This window comes from Bombina bombina, chromosome 12 (assembly GCF_027579735.1).
Source record: "Bombina bombina isolate aBomBom1 chromosome 12, aBomBom1.pri, whole genome shotgun sequence".
In the NCBI taxonomy this organism is placed as follows: domain Eukaryota; kingdom Metazoa; phylum Chordata; class Amphibia; order Anura; family Bombinatoridae; genus Bombina; species Bombina bombina.
The window spans coordinates 38,651,407-38,672,695 of record NC_069510.1 but is presented as its reverse complement, the minus strand read 5'-3'; the positions used below and the strand labels follow the sequence as shown (position 1 = coordinate 38,672,695).

Below are 21,289 nucleotides of genomic sequence, written 5' to 3'. Positions count from 1 at the left end.
ACTTGCTGCCCCAGCTTTGGTTACTGTCTGTCCCAAACTCAACAACTTTTTGTCTCAAGAGTGGTCAATCCATAGTACAGACTCTTCATGCGCAAAACTGAGATGCTGCTCAGTATCCCTGGGTTTGTCAATTCCAGGTCCTGCTCTGTCTGATATTCTGCTGCTAGTTTCTAGTTCTGTCCTCCGTTACTGGTCACCAGGCTCTGCTGGGTGAATGGTCTGGTGTTACTTTTTTTTCCTAGGGTCTGTTACTCCCACTCAGGTTCTTTTACTTACTCTGTTCCAGGCTTTGATGCTGCTCTCTGATACTTTCTCTGACACACTAATATTAGCTATACTTTGTGCTAGTTTCTGCAGCTTTCTGTCCCGAGAATTTGTTGTCACCAAATTTTGCAGCTCAGTGCTGTTGCTGCTATACCAGTCTCTGGTTGGTAGGCGGTACAGAGCCTGCCGTTTTCACTGCCCCAACTATTTGCTGTAGTCTTCAGCTAGTAGCGGACAGATGGAGAGCAGCCAACAGAACCTGCCCGCTAATCAACCTGACATGGCGTCCAGCCAATAAAATTACTTTGTAGAATGAGTCTGTCTATGATTGGCTGAGAATAGTAAATTGTCATCATTGTACCTGAGCTGTGGGTTTCCCATGTGTTCCAGGCTTGACTACTCCGCTAGCCCTAGACTCGAGCCATGTTGATTGTGAGACTACTTATTCATACGCAGGCACGGTACACAGATAAGGTTGCTTGATGGTCCCAGCGTGACGTAAAGAAAGAGGTCTCGAAGTAAGTAAAGAGCGTGGCTGATTTTTAAAGCTGTATTATTTGTGGCAAAAAATACAATTTTCAGCCAACAGGTCATATTTGAGGCAAAAATACAATTTTCAGCCAGCAGGTCCTATTTGTGGCAAAAATACAATTTTCAGCCAGTGACTGGTGTTTTTTTTTTTTTTTTTTTTGTTAGGTGACCAACGTCACTTGGAATAAAATTAGTGGTAGCCCTTGCCTTACAAAAGTCTGCCCACCCCTGTCCTATAGTGATGAAAGGCAAAGAATGACTGGGGGATAGGGGAAGTGGAAGGGATATTTAAGCCCTTTGGCTGTGGTGTCTTTGCCTCCCCTGGTGGCCAGGGGTTGTATTCCCAACAGTAAGGAATGAAGTTGTGGACTCTCCCTGCCATATGGAAGGAAAGTTACTTTAACACTGCAAGCAGCCATTGATTGCACACCTTATTTGTCCCTAATGGTGTACAGCAGATGGAGACTATCCGAACCATCCTCCCTATGATCCAGGAGGGTCAATATATGACTACCGTGGACTTAAAGGATGCTTATCTCCACATTCCGATTCACAAAGATCATCATCAGTTCTTCAGGTTCGCCTTCCTAGACAGGCATTACCAGTTTGTGGCTCTTCCCTTCGGGCTAGCCACAGCACCAAGAATCTTTACGAAGGTTCTAGGGTCCCTACTGGTGGTTCTAAGGCCACGAGGCATAGCGGTGGCTCCTTACCTAGACGACATTCTGATACAGGCGTCGTCTTTTCAAATCGCCAAGTCCCATACGGACATTGTTCTGGCCTTTCTGAGGTCTCACGGGTGGAAGGTGAACGAAGAAAAGAGTTCTCTCTCCCCTCTCACAAGAGTTTCCTTACTAGGAACACTGATAGATTCAGTAGAAATGAACATTTTTCTGACAGAAGTCAGGTTATCAAAGCTTCTAACTTCCTGCCGTGCTCTTCATTCCACTTCTAGGCCGTCAGTGGCTCAGTGTATGGAAGTAATCGGCCTAAAGGTAGCGGCAATGGGCATAGTTCCGTTTGCCTGCCTACATCTCAGACCACTGCAACTTTGCATGCTCAATCAGTGGAATGGGGATTACACAGATTTGTCACCTCTGCTAAATCTGGATCAAGAGACCAGGGATTCTCTTCTCTGGTGGTTCTCTCGGGTCCATCTGTCCAGGGGAATGAGTTTCCACAGGCCAGAGTGGACTATAGTGACGACAGATGCCAGCCTTCTGGGCTGGGGCGCAGTCTGGAACTCCCTGAAGGCTCAGGGTTCGTGGACTCAGGAGGAAGCCCTCCTTCCGATAAACATTCTGGAACGGAGAGCGATATTCAATGCTCTTCAGGCTTGGCCTCAACTAGCTGCGGTCAGGTTAATCAGATTTCAGTCGGACAATATCATGACTGTAGCCTATATCAACCATCAGGGGGGGACAAGAAGCCCCCTGGCAATGTTGGAAGTTTCAAAGATAATTCTATGGGCAGAGGTTCACTCTTGCCATCTCTCAGCTATCCATATCCCAGGAGTAGAGAACTGGGAGGCGGATTTTCTAAGTCGGCAGACTTTTCATCCGGGGGAGTGGGAGCTCCATCCGGAGGTATTTGCCCAGCTGATTCAACTATGGGGCACACCAGAAGTGGATCTGATGGCGTCTCGTCAGAACGCCAAGCTTCCTTGTTACGGGTCAAGGGATCCCCAGGCAGCGCTGATAGATGCTCTAGCAGTGCCCTGGTCCTTCAGCCTGGCTTATGTGTTCCCACCATTTCCTCTCCTCCCTCGTCTGATTGCCAAGATCAAACAGGAGAGAGCTTCGGTGATTTTGATAGCACCTGCGTGGCCACGCAGGACTTGGTATGCAGATCTGGTGGATATGTCATCCCTTCCACCATGGACTCTGCCACTGAGGCAGGACCTTCTACTCAGGAGGAGCTATATAGACAGCTCTGCTGTGGGTGTCCTCTTGCAACTTCCTGTTGGGAAGGAGAATTTCCCACAAGTAATGGATGAACCCTTGGACTGGATACACCACAAGAGAAAGAAATTTATCAGGTAAGCATAAATTTAGTTTTTCCCCCACAAATCGTTCCTAAAGGGCAGGTAGGCACCACAGCAGAGCTGTGGCAAGGTGCTGAACGTTATTTTACCGGTTTTGACATTTTTTTCAATCCGGTTTTTACATTAAGGGGTTAATTGTTTATTTGCATAGTTGTGCAAAGTTACTAAGGCTTTATGATGCTACTGTAAAAATTTTGTTTTATTTACTGCTTTTTTTACACTGTTTTGCAGAGTTTGTGCAGCTTTTTTTCTCTTAAAGGCACAGTACCGTTGTTGTTTAATTGTTATTTACTTTGACTAAAGTGTTTTCCAAGCTTGCTTGTTACATTACTAGCCTGTTTAACATGTCTGACACCAAGGAAAATCCTTGTTCAATATGTTTGGAAGCCATTGTGCTACCCCCTCTTAGAATGTGTCCCAATTGTACTAATATGTCTATAAACTTTAAAGAACATATATTAGCACTTAAAAATAGAGCAATAGATGATTCTCAGAAGTAAATGAGGGTTTAGCATCTAGCTCTCCCCAAGTGTCACAACCAGTAATGCCCGCACAAGTGACGCCAAGTACCTCTAGTGCGTCAAATTCATTTATTTTACAAGACATGGCCACAGTTATGAATACAATCCTCAGAGGTTTTATCCTGACTACCTGGTTTTTAAGGAAAGCGGGACAGCTCTGGGTTAAGGAAAAATGCTGAGCAGTCTGACACTTTAGTAGCCGTATCTGATATGCCCTCACAATGCTCTGAGGTAGGGGTGAGGGATTTGTTATCTGAGGGAGAAATTTCTGATTCAGGAAAGACGCTTCCTCAGACAGATTCTGATATGACTGCCTTTAAATTTAAGCTTGAACACCTCCGCTTATTGCTCAGGGAGGTATTAGCGGCTCTAGATGATTGTGACCCTATAGTGGTCCCAGAGAAATTGTGTAAGATGGATAAATACTTAGAGGTTCCTGTTTACACTGATGTTTTTTTCCAGTCCCTAAGAGGATTGTGAATATTATTGCTGAGGAGTGGGATAGACCAGGTATTTCATTTATTCCCCTCCTGTTTTTAAGAAAATGTTTCCCATATCTGACACCATGCGGGACTCGTGGCAGACAGTTCCTAAGGTGGAGGGAGCTATTTCTACTCTGTCTAAGCATACAACTATACCTATTGAAGTCAGTTGTGCTTTCAAAGATCCTGTGGATAAAAAATTAGAGGGTCTCCTAAAGAAAATTTTTGTTCATCAAGGCTTTCTTCTCTAACCTATTGCATGCATTGTTCCTGTAACTAATGCAGCTGCTTTCTGGTTTGAGGCTCTAGAAGAGGCTCTCCAGGTGGAGACTCCATTAGAGGATATTATGGATAGAATTAAGGCCCTTAAGTTGGCTAATTCTTTCATTACAGATGCCGCTTTCCAAATGGCTAAATTAGCGGCAAAGAATTCAGGTTTTGCCATTTTAGCACGCAGGGCGTTATGGCTTAAAGGGACACTGTACCCAATTTTTTTCTTTTGTAATTCAGAAAGAGCATGCAGTTTTAAGCAACTTTCTAATTTACTCCTATAATCAATTTTTCTTCGTTCTCTTGCTATCATTATTTGAAAAAGAAGGCATCTAAGCTTTTTTTTGGTTTCAGTACTCCACCAATCAGCAAGGACAACCCAGGTTGTTCACCAAAAATGGGCCGGCATCTAAACTTACATTCTTGCATTTCAAATAAAGATACCAAGAGAATGAAGAAAATTTGATAATAGGAGTAAATTAGAAAGTTCCTTAAAATTTCATGCTCAATCTGAATCACGAAAGAAAATTTTTGGGTACAGTGCCCCTTTAAGTCCTGGTCTGCTGATGTGTCATCAAAATCTAAATTGTTGAACATCCCTTTCAAAGGAAAGACCCTATTTGGACCTGCACTGAAATAAATTATTTCAGACATCACTGGAGGGAAAGGCCATGCCCTCCCTCAGGATAAAACAAATAAGATGAGGACCAAACAAAATAATTTTCGTTCCTTACGGAACATCAAGGGTGGTCCCGCTTCAGCTTCCCCTGCAGTAAAGCAAGAAGGGAATTCTGTCCAATCCAAGTCAGTCTGGAGTCCTAACCAGGCTTGGAGCAAAGGTAAACAGGCCAAGAAGCCTGCTGCTGCCTCTAAGACAGCATGAAGGGGTAGACCCCGATCCGGGACCGGATCTAGTAGGGGGCAGACTCTCTCTCTCTTTGCTCAGGCTTGGGCATGAGATGTTCACGATTCCTGGGCTTTAGAAATTGTGTCCCAAGGATATCTTCTGGACTTCAAAGACTCCCCTCCAAGGGGGAGATTTCACATTTCTCAATTGTCTGCAAACCAGACAAAGAGAGAGGCGTTCTTACGCTGTGTAGAAGACCTACATACCATGGGAGTGATTCACCCAGTTCCAAGAGTGGAACAAGGGCTAGGTTTTTACTCCAACCTGTTTGTGGTTCCCAAAAAAGAGGGAACTTTCAGACCAATCTTGGATCTCAAAATTCTAAACAAATTCCTCAGAGTACCATCTTTCAAGATGGAGACTATTCTGACTATTCTTCCTCTGATCCAGGAGGGTCAATATATGACTACCATGGACTTAAAGGATGCGTATCTACACATCCCTATTCACAGAGATCATCATCAATTCCTCAGATTCGCCTTTCTGGACAGGCATTACCAGTTTGTGGCCCTTCCTTTCGGGTTGGCCATGGCTCCCAGAATTTTCACAAAGGTGCTAGGGTCCCTTTTGGCGGTTCTAAGACCGCGGGGTATAGCAGTGGCGCCTTATCTAGACGACATCTTAATTCAGGCGTTGACTTTCCAGCTAGCCAAGTCTCACACGGACATCGTGTTGGCTTTTCTGAGATCTCACGGATGGAAGGTGAACATAAAAAAAGAGTTCTCTCGTCCCTCTCACAAGAGTTTCCTTCCTAGGGACTCTTATAGACTCGGTAGAAATGAAAATATTTCTCACGGAGGTCAGAAAATCAAAACTTTTAATCACTTGCCGAGCTCTTGATTCCATTCCTCGGCCATCAGTGACTCGATGTATGGAGGTAATCGGACTCATGGTAGCGGCAATGGACATAGTTCCTTATGCCCGCCTACACCTCAGACCACTGCAACTATGCATGCTCAAACAGTGGAATGGGGATTATGCAGATTTATCTCCTCAACTGCATCTGGACCAAGAGACCAGAGATTCTCTTCTCTGGTGGTTGTCTCAGGACCACCTGTCTCAGGGAATGTGTTTCCGCAGGCCAGAGTGGCTCATAGTAACGACAGATGCCAGCCTGCTAGGCTGGGGTGCAGTCTGGAAATCCCTGAAAGCACAGGGCTTATGGTCTCGGGAGGAATCTCTCCTCCCGATAAACATTCTAGAACTGAGAGCGATATTCAATACGCTTCAGGCATGGCCTCAGCTAGCTGCGGCCAAATTCATCAGATTTCAGTCGGACAACATCACGACTGTAGCCTATATCAATCGTCAAGGAGGAACACAGAGTTCTCTAGCGATGATGGAGGTGACCAAAATAATCCGATGGGCGGAGGATCACTCTTGCCATCTCTCAGCAATCGATATCCCAGGGGTAGAGAACTTGGAGGCGGATTTCCTAAGTCGTCAGACTTTTCATCCGGGGGAGTGGGAGCTCCATCCGGAGGTATTTGCCCAGCTGACTCAGCTATGGGGCACACCAGAATTGGATCTGATGGCGTCCCAACAGAACGCCAAACTTCCTTGTTACGGGTCCAGGTCCCGGGATCCCCAGGTGGTACTGATAGATGCTCTAGCAGTGCCCTGGTCCTTCAATCTGGCTTATGTATTTCCACCGTTTCCTCTCCTCCCACGTCTGGTTGCCAGAATCAAGCAGGAGAGAGCTTCGGTGATTCTGATAGCGCCTGCGTGGCCACGCAGAACTTGGTATGCAGACCTGGTGGACATGTCATCTTTCCACCGTGGACTCTGCCAATGAGGCAGGACCTTCTAATCCAAGGTCCATTCAAGCATCCAAATCTAACTTCTCTGCGTCTGACTGTTTGGAGATTGAACGCCTGATTCTATCAAAGCGTGGTTTCTCTGAGTCGGTCATTGATACCCTGATTCAGGCTAGAAAGCCTGTCACCAGGAAAATCTATCATAAGATTTGGCGCAGATATCTTTGTTGGTGTGAATCCAAGGGTTACTCATGGAGTAAGATTAGGATTCCTAGAATTTTGTCCTTTCTCCAAGAAGGATTGGAGAAGGGATTATCAGTTAGTTCCTTAAAAGGACAAATATCTGCTTTGTCTATTCTTTTACACAAACGTCTGGCAGATGTCCCAGACGTTCAAGCGTTTAGTCAGGCCTTGGTCAGGATCAAGCCTGTATTTAAACCTGTTGCTCCACCATGGAGCCTAAATTTGGTTCTTAATGTTCTTCAAGGGGTTCCGTTTGAACCTATGCATTCCATAGATATTAAGCTTCTATCTTGGAAAGTTTTGTTTTTAGTAGCTATCTCTTCGGCTCAAAGATTTTCTGAGTTATCTGCTTTACAGTGTTACTCACCTTACCTAGTTTTCCATGCAGATAAGGTGGTTTTGCGTACCAAACCTGGGTTTCTTCCTAAGGTTGTTTCTAATAGGAATATCAATCAGGAGATTATTGTTCCTTCTCTGTGTCCTAATCCTTCATCAAAGAAAGAATGTCTGTTGCATAATCTTGATGTGGTTCGTGCTTTAAAGTTCTACTTACAAGCAACTAAAGATTTCCGTCAAACATCTTCATTGTTTGTTGTTTATTCTGGTAAACGGAGAGGTCAAAAAGCTACGGCTACCTCTCTTTCCTTTTGGCTGAAAAGCTTCATCCGTTTGGCTTATGAGACTGCTGGCCAGCAGCCTCATGAAAGAATTACTGCTCATTCAACTAGAGCAGTGGCTTCCACATGGGCTTTTAAAAATGAGGCTTCTGTTGAACAGATTTGTAAGGCGGCGACTTGGTCTTTGCTTCATACTTTTTCCAAATTTGATACTTTTGCTTCTTCGGAGGCTATTTTTGGGAGAAAGGTTTTGCAAGCAATGGTGCCTTCCGTTTAAGGTTCCTGTCTTGTCCCTCCCTTCATCCATGTCCTAAAGCTTTGGTATTGGTATCCCACAAGTATGGATGAATCAGTGGACTCGATACATCTTACAAGAGAAAACAGAATTTATGCTTACCTGATAAATTTCTTTCTCTTGTGATGTATCGAGTCCACGGCCCGCCTGTCTATTTAAGACAGGTAGTATATTTTTATTAAAAAAACTTCAGTCACCACTGCACCCTATAGTTTCTCCTTTTTCTTCCTAGCCTTCGGTCGAATGAATGGGTGGTGGAGCTAAGGGAGGAGCTATATGGACAGCTCTGCTGTGGGTGCTCTCTCTGCCACTTCCTGTTGGGAAGGAGAATATCCCATAAGTATGGATGAATCCGTGGACTTGATACATCACAAGAGAAAGAAATTTATCAGGTAAGCATAAATTCTGTTTTTTGGGTTTCATATCCCTTTAACCACATATTCCTGGTCCTGCCACCCTCATAATATCTGTTTACATCACAATGCACATCCCATGAGTATGAGTGCGCCACTGTCAATTAAAATCAATGAAAGTACACTCCCGAGCGCGAGCAGAACGAAAGAGAGTTTTCTGATTGCACAGAAGATAGACTGCACGTGCATTTTTTTTTTAATGTCATCTTTATTAGGTATTTTGCAACAATACATAATGTGAAAGTTACAAATTATGTTGCTACATTATCTTATAGTACAATTCACCATAAATAGTAACATAACAAGAAAAGTAAAGTGCTGGTTATAACATTTTACCAGTATATACAATAAGTAGCATATAATAAATATTCATTTCTATTCTCTCATCGTTTAAATACATTTATAACAAAATAAAATGTAACAGTTCTATCCTTGATTTTCATACAAACTATATTAATCATTTCTAGCATACATTTATACCCAATTTGACAAATGTATATTCTCTGTCTCGTTTATTACTCAAGCTCTCCATTTAAATACTATTCACAAAAATCCACCTACCTTGTAAGTTTTGTAGTGAACTATAACCAGTATTTTTAAATGGAGTAATGCTTTGGTTTTTTTTGCTTCTCAATAGGTTGTATACTAATATATTTCTCCCATTTAACCCTTTGAGTGCTAACGACGGCTCTGAGCCGTTGCAAATTGTCCCAGTCAGGTGCTGATGACGGCTCAGAGCCGTCGCTAGCTCTCACCCACCTTGAGGGCAATCTGGGGGCTCCCACCTTCTCCCACCCCGGCGATCTGGCCTGGATACTGAGAGGCATCTCCGGGGCTTCACGATTCGCGTGGTGACGTCACGCGCAATGATGTGATGATGTCACTGTGCAACTTTATTTAAAATTAACAATGGACAATATAGGGAAATGGGGGCATGCTGCTTGGAAGACTGTATCTCAAGCAGTCTTGGGGATCTGGAAAAAAAAGTTAAAAAACCAAGATTATTTTTTAAAAAGTAAAGAAAAAAAAAAGTTCAATTCCAGCATAGCACCCAGGTGGTTAATGGCTTAGCAGACAAAGGGTTAAATAAATAAATAAATAAATAAATATAATCTATGATATTCATCCCTTTTAAAATCTATTTGTTCTATGAACATAAAATATTTTAATACATTTTTAAATGCAGTGAACCTTGGTAGATAAGTAGACTTCCATGTTTTTAAGATTCATTTTCTTGCCTACATTATCATAAATGTAATAAACAAATATTCACCCTAATGTTTGTGTTCAAATTCTAAAAACAGTATCTTAAGTATGTCCATATATATTTTTATTTTTAGAATTTTATGTAACCAGTGATGTATTCTATACCAGATTTTGTTTTAAATTTAGGACAAAACCATAAACAATTTAGAATATTCGGTAAATTATAATTATGATTCATACAGTTTTATCTAACAGTGGCCATTTTTGAATACTTTTATATGCGATATAAATACATTTATTATGGATTCTCTTAAATCCGCTGATATTGTAACTCTTTTAACCCCTTAACGACTGAGGACGTGCAGGGTACGTCCTCAGAAAAAAGGCAGTTAATGCCTGAGAACGTACCCTGCACGTCCTCAGTGTGGAAAGCAGCTGGAAGCGATCCTGCTCGCTTCCAGCTGCTTTCCGGTTATTGCAGTGATGCCTCGATATGGAGGCATCCTGCAATAACCTTTTTAAGTAATCCGGTGCAGAGAGAGCCACTCTGTGGCCCTCTCTGCACCGGAGATCGGTGGCTACCTGCGTTGGTGGGTGGGAGCCGGACCGGGAGGCGGCCATCGATGGCCATGTGGATGTGAAGGGGGGCGGGATCGTGGGCGGGGGTGGCTGGGGGCGCGCACGGGCGCGCGCGCGTGCACGGGAGGGTGGGGGCGGGTGCGTGCACGGGGAGGGAGCGGGTGGGAACCGCTACACTGCAGAAAATTTGAAAATAAAAAGATAAAAAATATCGAAAATTTTAATAATCAGCAAGGTGGTGTGGGTTTGTCTGTGGGGGGTGGGGGGGGGAAGCTACACTACAGAAAAAAAAAAACAAAGACAAAAAAAGCACTTTTTATTGTAAACTGGGTACTGGCAGACAGCTGCCAGTACCCAAGATGGCCCCCAATAAGGCAGAGGGGAGGGTTAGAGAGCGGTTTTGGGGGGGATCAGGGAGGTTGGGGGCTAAGGGGGGGATCCTACACAGTAGCATATGTAAATATGCTAAAAAAAAAAATTCATTTTTTTTTTAAACCCTTTTATTTTAGTACTGGCAGACTTTCTGCCAGTACTTAAGATGGCGGGGACAATTGTGGGGTGGGGGAGGGAAGGGAGCTGTTTGGGAGGGATCAGGGGGTGGGATGTGTCAGATGGGAGGCTGATCTCTACACTAAAGCTAAAATTAACCCTGCAAGCTCACTACAAACTCCCTAATTAACCCTTTCACTGCTAGCCATAATACACGTGTGAGGCGCAACAGGATTTAGTGGCCTTCTAATTACCAGAAAGCAACGCCAAAGTCATATATGTCTGCTATTTCTGAACAAAGGGGATCCCAGACAAGCATTTACAACCATTTGTGCCATAATTGCACAAGCTGTTTGTAAATGATTTCAGTGAGAAACCTAAAATTGTGAAAAATTTTACGTTTTTTTTAATTTGATCGCATTTGGCGGTGAAATGGTGGCATGAAATATACCAAAATGTGCCTAGATCAATACTTGGGGTTGTCTACTACACTACACTAAAGCTAAAATTAACCCTACAAGCTCCCTAAAAGCTCCCTAATTAACCCCTTAACTGCTGGGCATGATACACTTGTGGTGCGCAGTGGCATTTAGCGGCCTTCTAATTACCAAAAAGCAACGCCAAAGCCATATATGTGTGCTATTTCTGAACAAAGGGGATCCCAGAGAAGAATTTACAACCATTTATGCCATAATTGCACAAGCTGTTTGTAAATGATTTCAGTGAGAAACCTAAAGTTTGTGAAAAAATTTGTGAAAAAGTGAACAATTTTTTGTATTTGATCGCATTTGGCGGTGAAATGGTGGCATGAAATATACTAAAATGGGCCTAGATCAATACTTTGGAATGTCTTCTAAATAAAAATATATACATGTCAAGGGATATTCAGGGATTCCTGAAAGATATCAGTGTTCTAATGTAACTAGCGCTAATTTTGAAAAAAAGTGGTTTGGAAATAGCAAAGTGCTACTTGTATTTATGGCCCTATAACTTGCAAAAAAAGCAAAGAACATGTAAACATTGGGTATTTCTAAACTCAGGACAAAATTTAGAAACTATTTAGCATGGGTGTTTTTTGGTGATTGTAGATGTGTAACAGATTTTGGGGGTCAAAGTTAGAAAAAGTGTGTTTTTTTCAATTTTTCCTCATATTTTATCATTTTTTTTATAGTAAATTATAAGATATGATGAAAATAATGGTATCTTTAGAAAGTCCATTTAATGGCGAGAAAAACGGTATATAATATGTGTGGGTACAGTAAATGAGTAAGAAGAAAATTACAGCTAAACACAAACACCGCAAAAATGTAAAAATAGCCTTGGTCCCAAACGGACAGAAAATGGAAAAGTGCTCTGGTCACTAAGGGGTTAAGGCTATTTATTATAAGAATATGTGACATCATAATATCTCTGTCCGTTTTGTTGATCTGCATAGGGCTATTTTCTGTAACTAATAACTTATACATGAATGCTGATTTAGGAGTTCCTTTCTTCCCAGACGACCCCTATGTTTCATGCTTCTTTATATATACAGTATCTTAACTCATTTATATAGTAAGGAAAAAGTCAATTTCTTACTAAATTAAAAGATGTGCACAGTCTTTTTATATTTACACTTGTCGAGTCACCAGCTCCTACTGAGCATGTGCTGGCATTCACAGAATAAACGTATATGCATTTGTGATTGGCTGGTGGCTGTGGAGTGAAAATAGATATAACTGAAATTTTTCAGAAAAAAAATCTACCACTTATTTGACATTTAGACTAAGGGGTCAATTTATCAAAAGCCTTTCGACCCCATACGACTGCAGGTTCTCACAAGAGAGCCTGCACGCCATATTTAGGTTGAAATCATTTTTATTAACCACACTCCTCCTCTTTTAACATCAGCATATGCACAAATGAGTTACCTGCACGCCATTTTTAAAGGGACACTGAACCCAAAATTTTTCTTTTGTGATTCAGATAGAGCATGCAATTTTAAGCAACTTTCTAAATTTACTCCTATTAGCAAATGTTCTTCATTCTCTTGGTATCTTTATTTGAAAAGCAAGAATGTAAGTTTAAATGACGGCCCATTTTAATGAACAACCTGGATTGTTCTTGCTGATTGGTGGATACATTCATCCACCAATAAACAAGTGCTGTCCAAGGTTCTGGACTTTCTTTTTCAAATTAAGATAGCAAGAGTTGCCTAAAATTGCATGCTCTATCTGAATCACGAAAGAAAAAATGTGGGTTCAGTGTCCCTTTAACAAGCAGCGGTCATTAGACCTCTGCTTTTCTAACCTTTCGCACCTCTAAAGTGGCAAATTTCAATCTCCCTGGTATATTCCAACCGGGGAGATTGACAGTTCTTGCCTGTGCCAGATTCGCTGTGTGTGGGCAGGGGGCGGGATTGCACACGAGCGCAAAATAGTGCTTGTGTGCAATGCTAAATTTCGCCAGAGACGAGCTGCGGCGGACAGGGGCATGTATGTGCGCCCCCATCCGTCTCAGCTTGATAAATCGCCCCCTAAGTGCTACTGCATTGTCTTTTTATTATGCATTTGCTGTTTATGCAAATCTACTGTTTACTGGTCCATTAACACATAATGGGATTATCTAGTTATTGTTTTATTCATTTTAGCCATTTCGTATTTCCAAATTCTAAATACATTAGTTGCGTATCCTTCTACAAAGTTGGGATTAACTTGTATTGGGAGAAAAAAAATCAAATTCCTTTTTGAATATTTAAATTATTACAGATTGTATTATAACATGTAACTAACATATTAAAGATTATGCTAAGCTTTTTTAATATGTTTGGAATATTTTTAAGATGTAGATATGGGCATGTGCACAGTTAGGGCTCGATTTACCAAAGCCCTACGGCTGCAAGTTCTCACAAGAACTTGCTCGTCGTAATTTATCAAGCAGCGGTCACCAGACCGCCGCTTCCTTAACCTCTACGCCACCTCTAAGGTGGCAAAATTCAATCTCCGCGGTCGAGTCCGACCGAGGAGATAGACAGCTCCTGCCCGCACGTGATTGGCTGTGAGCTGGCAGGGGCGGGAATGCACGCTCGTGTGCAATGTTGATTACCTGCAGGTAATTTTTCCCCACCACAGGCGAGCTGAGGCATACAGGAGCGCGTATACGTGCCCCTGTACGCCTCAACTTTGATAAATCTAGCCCTTAGTCTTCCTGACTAATCTAAGACTGCAGGGACTGCTCTATGGGCTTGCTTTATCAAGCGAGGGCAGACAGGTCACAGGGGATGTTCATATTTGCCCGTGTCCGCCCCAGCACGCCTCTGGTGGGCATCAATCTGCTGCAACACTGCCCCCTGCCCATGCACAGCCAATCACACGCAGGCAGGAGCTGTCAATCTCCCTGGTCGGACGAGATGACCGCTGCTTGATAAATACTGACTGCAGGTTCTCTTGTGAGGGGAGGAGAAGGCTTGATAAATCGAGCCCATAACATGTCACTATACTACAGCCAGGAGAATGAAGGAGGCACAGGGACGACAGGTATTCCTTGAAAGGAAAATATTTGACTTTAAAGGGACAGGAAACCCCAAAAATGTATTTAATCATTTGAATAGAACATACGATTTTAAACAACTTTCTAATTTACTTCCATTATCAAATGTGCTTCATTCTCTTGTTATCCTTTGCTGAAGGAGTAGCATTGCACTACTGGCAGCTAGCTGAACCCATCTAGTCAGCCAATCACAAAAGACAAATGTGTGCAGGCACCAATCAGCAGCTAGCTCCCACTAGTGTAGGATATGTACGTACTCTTTTTCAACAAGGGATACCAAGAGAACAAAGCACATTTGAAAATAGAAGTGAATTTAAAAGTGTCTTAAATTTACATGCTCTATTGGAATCATGCACGTTTAAGTTTGACTTTCCTAGCCCTTTAATTTGAACGTAATTTTGTTAAACAAAAAAAATAAATAATCAAACATTTTTCATTTTTATTTATGTTTATACTGAAGCATAAATACAAACATTTCAGCCATAACATGTGCACGCTCCTGAGCATACGTAGGTATCCTGTATCCTCTATCTGAATTGTGAAAGTTTAATTTTGATTTTCACGTCCCCTTGATGCATGTATATAACAAACTGTATGAAAGCCATACACTGCGACCGTACAACTTAAATGTTACTATTTAAAGGGACAGTGTACTCTAACATGTTTCCACTTATTTACAATTACTTGTTTCTGCTAATTGAAGCCACAATCCAATCAAATGGGCTGCATTTGCAGGGATAGCAGACCTCATTAGCTTATCTCTCTATACACACAAAATCCTCCTGTAAACAGGGCCGCCACTAGAAATTTTGGGGCCCCTGACTTAACCATTGATCAGCCCCCCCCCCCCCCTTTGACATGTGCAATTTTTGACCAAGTGACTAAAACGTATATGCACTTTATTCTTAAGTGTCTATTGAAACTTGGAAATGTTGTAAAGGTAGTAACATACACACACACAGACACACTCATACACTGAAACACACACACTCACACATAAGGATTCACATATAGACACTCTAGCAGACACGCAAAGAAACACACTCAGACACAGACACTTAGCACTTGTTTACATTGACCTGACAAGTAATGAGGTAAACTACAGTTTTGTCAAAAAAAAGGAGATTTAGAAAACAAAATATGGAGTTCTGATTATCTTTTTGTAAAGGAAGATGCCAACTAAATGATGACAACAGCATGCAGTGGCTGAAAGGAACTGAACTGCCTAAACAATAATTTAAAGATTAAATGGTAGATTGGTGACTTTCGGAAAGGTCTCATTAGTCTGTAGAAAGATGTGAATAATCAGTAGTAAGGTCAAAATGTCCTAAAAAGGAACAGACAATGGACACACACACACAAACTCAAACTTGCACATACACCCAAGGAAACACCAACAGAGACAGCCTCAGAAAACACAGAAAGACATACACACACACACAGAGACAGCCTCAGAAAACACAGAAAGACATACACACACCCTCACAGAGACACCCACAGAAAATACACACCCTCCCAGAGACATACACAGAAAACATAATTTATGTAAGAACTTACCTGATAAATTCATTTCTTTCATATTAGCAAGAGTCCATGAGCTAGTGACGTATGGGATATACATTCCTACCAGGAGGGGCAAAGTTTCCCAAACCTTAAAATGCCTATAAATACACCCCTCACCACACCCACAATTCAGTTTAACGAATAGCCAAGAAGTGGGGTGATAAGAAAAAAGTGCGAAAGCATATAAAATAAGGAATTGGAATAATTGTGCTTTATACAAAAAAATCAAAACCACCACAAAAAAGGGCGGGCCTCATGGACTCTTGCTAATATGAAAGAAATGAATTTATCAGGTAAGTTCTTACATAAATTATGTTTTCTTTCATGTAATTAGCAAGAGTCCATGAGCTAGTGACGTATGGGATAATGATTACCCAAGATGTGGATCTTTCCACGCAAGAGTCACTAGAGAGGGAGGGATAAAATAAAGACAGCCAATTCCTGCTGAAAATAATCCACACCCAGAATAAAATTTTAATGAAAAAACATAAGCAGAAGATTCAAACTGAAAACACTGCCTGAAGTACGTTTCTACCAAAAACTGCTTCAAAAGAAGAAAACACATCAAAATGGTAGAATTTAGTAAAATTATGCAAAGAGGACCAAGTTGCTGCTTTGCAAATCTGATCAACCGAAGCTTCATTCCTAAACGCCCAGGAAGTAGAAACTGACCTAGTAGAATGAGCTGTAATCCTTTGAGGCGGAGTGTTACCCGACTCAACATAGGCATGATAAAATAAAGATTTCAACCAAGATGCCAAAGAAATGGCAGAAGCTTTCTGGCCTTTTCTAGAACCGGAAAAGATGACAAATAGACTAGAAGTCTTTCGGAAAGACTTAGTAGCTTCAACATAATATTACAAAGCTCTAACAGCATCCAAAGAATGCAATGATTTCTCCTTAGAATTCATAGGATCAGGACAAAATGAAGGAACCACAATTTCTCTACTAATGTTGTTAGAATTCACAACCTTAGGTAAAAAATTCAAAAGAAGTTCGCAGCACCGCCTTATCCTGATGCAAAATCAGAAAAGGAGACTCACAAAAAAGAGTAGATAATTCAGAGACTCTTCTGGCAGAAGAGATGGCCAAAAGAAACAAAACTTTCCAAGAAAGTAATATAACGACCAAAGAATGCATGGGTTCAAAAGGAGGAGCTTGAAGAGCCCCCCAGAACCAAATTTAAACTCCAAGGAGGAGAAATTGACTTAAAGACAGGTTTTATACGAACCAAAGGTTGTACAAAACAATAAATATCAGGAAGATTAGCAAACCTTCTGTGAAAAAGAACAGAAAGAGCAGAGATTTGTCTTTCAAGGAACTTGCGGACAAACCTTTATCTAAACCATCCTGAAAAAACTGTAAAATTCTCGGTATTTAAAAAGAATGCCAAGAAAAAAGATGAGAAAGACACTAAGAAATATAAGTCTTCCAGACTCTATAATATATCTCTCTAGATACAAATTTACGAGCCTGTCACATAGTATCAATCACAGAGTCAGAGAAACCTCTTTGACCAAGAATCAAGCGTTCAAACTCCATACCTTAAAATTAAGGTTTTGAGACAGAAAGACTGGTCTTAACGGAAGAGTCCACAGCTGGCAAGAGGCCATCCGGACAAGATCCGCATACCAAAACCTGTGAGGCCATGCTGGAGCTACCAGCAGGACAAACGAGCATTCCTTTAGAATATTGGAGAATACCCTTGGAAGAAGAACTAGAGGCGGAAAGATATAGGCAGGATGACACTTGTAAGGAAGAAATAATGCATCCACTGCCTCCGCCCGAGGATCCCGGGATCCGGACAGATACCAGGGAAGTTTCTTGTTTAGATGAGAAGCCATCAGATCTATTTCTGGGAGTTCCCACATTTGAACAATCTGAGGAAATACCTCTGGGTGAAGAGACCATTCGCCCAGGTGCAACATTTGGCGACTGAGATAATCCGCTTTCCAATTGTCCATACCTGGGATATGAACCGCAGAGATTAGACAGGAGCTGGATTCCGCCCAAACCAAAATTTGAGATACTTCTTTCATAACCAGAGGACTGTGAGTCCCTCCTTGATGATTGATGTATGCCACACTTGTGACATTGTCTGTCTGAAAACAAATGAACGATTCTCTCTTTAGAAGAGGCCAAGACTGAAGAGCTCTGAAAATTGCACGGAGTTCCAAAATATTGATCGGAAATCTCACCTCCTGAGATTCCCAAACCCCTTGTGCCGTCAGATACCCCCACACAGCTCCCCAACCTGTAAGACTTGCATCTGTTGAGATTATAGTCCAGGTCGGAAGAACAAGAAGCCCCCTGAACTAAACGATGGTGATCTGTCCACCATGTCAGAGAGTGTCGTATAATCGGTTTAAAGATATTAATTGAGATATCTTTGAGTAATCCCTGCACCATTGGTTCAGCATACAGAGCTGAAGAGGTCGCATGTGAAAACGAGCAAAGGAGAACGCATCTGATGCGGCAGTCCTAAGACCTAAAATTTCCATGCATAAGGCTACCAAAGGGAATGATTGTGACTGAAGGTTTTGACAAGCTGATATCAATGTTAAACTTCTCTTGTCTGACAAGGACAGAGTCATAGACACTGAATCTATCTAGAAACCGAAAAAGGTTACCCTTGTCTGAGGAATCAATGAACTGATTGGTAAATTGATCCTCCAACCATGAACTTGAAGAAACAACACAAGTCGATTCGTATGAGATTCTTCGAAAATGAGAAGACTGAGCAAATACCAAGATATCATCCAAATAAGGAAATACCAAAACCCTGTTCTCTGATTACAGAAAGAAGGGCACCGAGAACCTTTGAAAAAAATTCTTGGAACTGAGGCTAGGCCAAACGGTAGAGCCAAAAAAACTGGTAATGCTTGTCTAAAAAGAGAATCTCAGACACTAAAAGTGATCTGGATGAATCGGAATATGCAGATACACATCTTGTAAATCTATTGTAGACATATAATGCCCTTGCTAAACAAAAAGCAGGATAGTCCTACAGTAACCATCTTGAATGTTGGTATCCTTACATAACGATTCAATATTGATAGATCCGGAACTGGTCTGAAGGAATTGACCTTCTTTGGTACAATGAAGAGATAAAATAAAACCCCAGCCCCTGTTCCAGAACTGGAACTGGCATAATTACTCCAACCAACTCTAGATCTGAAACACATTTCAGAAATGCTGAGCCTTTGCTGTGTTAACTGGGACACGGGAAAGAAAAAAATCTGTTAGCAGGAGGCCTTAACTTGAAGCCAATTCTGTACCTTTCTGAAACAATGTTCTGAAACCAGATATTGAGAACGGAATTGATCCAAATTTCTTTGAAGAAAACGTAATCTGCCCCATACCAGCTGAGCTGGAATAAGGGCCGCACCTTCATGGGTACTTAGGAGCTGGTTATAGATTTCTATAAGGCTTGGATATATTCCAAACTGGAAATAGTTTCCAAACTGATACCGCTCCTGAGGATGAAGGATCAGGCTTTTGTTCCTTGTTGTGAGGAAAGGAACGAAAAAGATTATTAGACCTAAATTTACCTTAGATTTTTTATCCTTTGGTAAAAAAGTTCCCTTCCTTCCAGAAACAATTGAGTTAATAATTTATTACCCTGGAAAGAAAGGGAAAGCAAAGTTGACTTAGAAGACATATCAGCATTCCAAGTTTAATCCATAAAGCTTTTCTAGCTAAAATAGCTAGAGACATATACCTGACATCAACTCTAATGATATCAAAAGATGGTATCACCAATATAATTATTAGTATGTTATAGAATAATAATAATGCTATAAAATTATGATCTGTTACTTGTTGCGCTAAAGCTACTAACCAAAAAGTTGAAGCTGCAGCAACATCCGCTAAACATATAGCAGGTCTAAGAAGATTACCTGAACATAAGTAAGCTTTTCTTAGAAAGGATTCAATTTTCCTTAAATAAAGTACAATCTGCCGTAGGAACAGTAGTACATTTAGCAGGAGTAGAGACAGCCCCATAACCTTAGGGATTTCGTCCCAAAAAAACTCTAATCTGTCAGATGGCACAGGATATAATTGCTTAAACGTTTAGAAGGAGTAAAAGAATTACCCAAATTATTCCATTCCCTGGAAATTACTTCAGAAATAGCATCAGGGAGATTAAACACTTCTGGAATAACTACAGGAGAAAAAACCTTATTTAAACGTTTAGATTTAGTATCAAGAGGACCAGAATCCTCTATTTCTAATGCAATTAATACTTCTTTAAATAAAGAACGAATAAATTCCATCTTGAACAAATACAAAGATTTATCAGTATCATAATGATGATGTTCATTTAAAAATTCATCTGAAAAAAGAGAAGTTTTAAAAGACTTTTATGTAAACTAGAAGGAGAAATAACAGACATAGCCTTCTTAATGGATTTAAAAAATAAAATCTCTTATGTTTATCAGGAACACTCTGAAAATTAGATGTTGACGGAACAGCAACAGGTAATGTAACAGTACTAAAGGAAATTTAATCTGCATTAATAAGTTTGTCATGACATGCAATACAAACAACAGCTGGAGAAACAGATACCAAAAATTATAGCAGATACACTTAGCTTGGTAGCTCCAGCACTAGACAGCGATTTTCCTGTAGTATCTTCTGACTCAGATGCAACGTGAGACATCTTGCAATATGTAAGACAAAAAAACAACATATAAAGCAAAATTGATCAAATTCCTTAAATGACAGTTTCAGGAATGGGAAAAAATGCCAAAGAACAAGCTTCTAACAACCAGAAGCAATGAAAAATGAGACTAAAATAATGTGGAGACAAAAGCGACGCCCATATTTTTTAGCGCCAAATCAGACGCCCACATTATTTGGCGCCTAAAATGCTTTTGGCGCCAAAAATGACGCCACATCCGGAACGCCGACATTTTTGGCGCAAAATAACGTCAAAAAATGACGCAACTTCCGGCGACACGTATGACGCCGGAAACGGAAAAGAATTTTTGCGCCAAAAAAGTCCGCGCCAAGAATGACGCAATAAAATGAAGCATTTTCAGCCCCCGCGAGCCTAACAGCCCACAGGAAAAAAAGAGTCAAATTTTTGAAGGTAAGAAAAAAAAATGATTAATTCAAATGCATTATCCCAAATATGAAACTGACTGTCTGAAAAATAAGGAAAGTTGAACATTCTGAGTCAAGGCAAATAAATGTTTGAATACATATATTTAGAACTTTATAAACAAAGTGCCCAACCATAGCTTAGAGTGTCACAGAAAATAAGATTTACTTACCCCAGGACACTCATCTACATGTTTGTAGAAAGCCAAACCAGTACTGAAACGAGAATCAGCAGAGGTAATGGTATATATAAGAGTATATCGTCGATCTGAAAAGGGAGGTAAGAGATGAATCTCTACGACCGATAACAGAGAACCTATGAAATAGACCCCGTAGAAGGAGATCACTGCATTCAAATAGGCAATACTCTCCTCACATCCCTCTGACATTCACTGCACGCTGAGAGGAAAACCGGGCAACAACTTGCAGCGGAGCACATATCAACGTAGAATCTAGCACAAACTTACTTCACCA

At 41.1% G+C, this 21,289-nt stretch overlaps 1 protein-coding gene across 1 annotated transcript in view; it reads right to left on the bottom strand.

Moving 5' to 3' along the window:
• Nucleotides 1-8,532: 8,532 nt before the first annotated feature.
• TRAF2 (TNF receptor associated factor 2) overlaps nucleotides 8,533-21,289 on the bottom strand; it is a 176,824-nt gene continuing 164,067 nt past the window's right edge. The window contains exon 12 of the mRNA XM_053695785.1: nucleotides 8,533-9,318. Coding sequence (XP_053551760.1) covers nucleotides 9,301-9,318 — 18 coding nt within the window. The 3' untranslated portion in view covers nucleotides 8,533-9,300. The remainder of the gene's footprint in view (nucleotides 9,319-21,289) is intronic.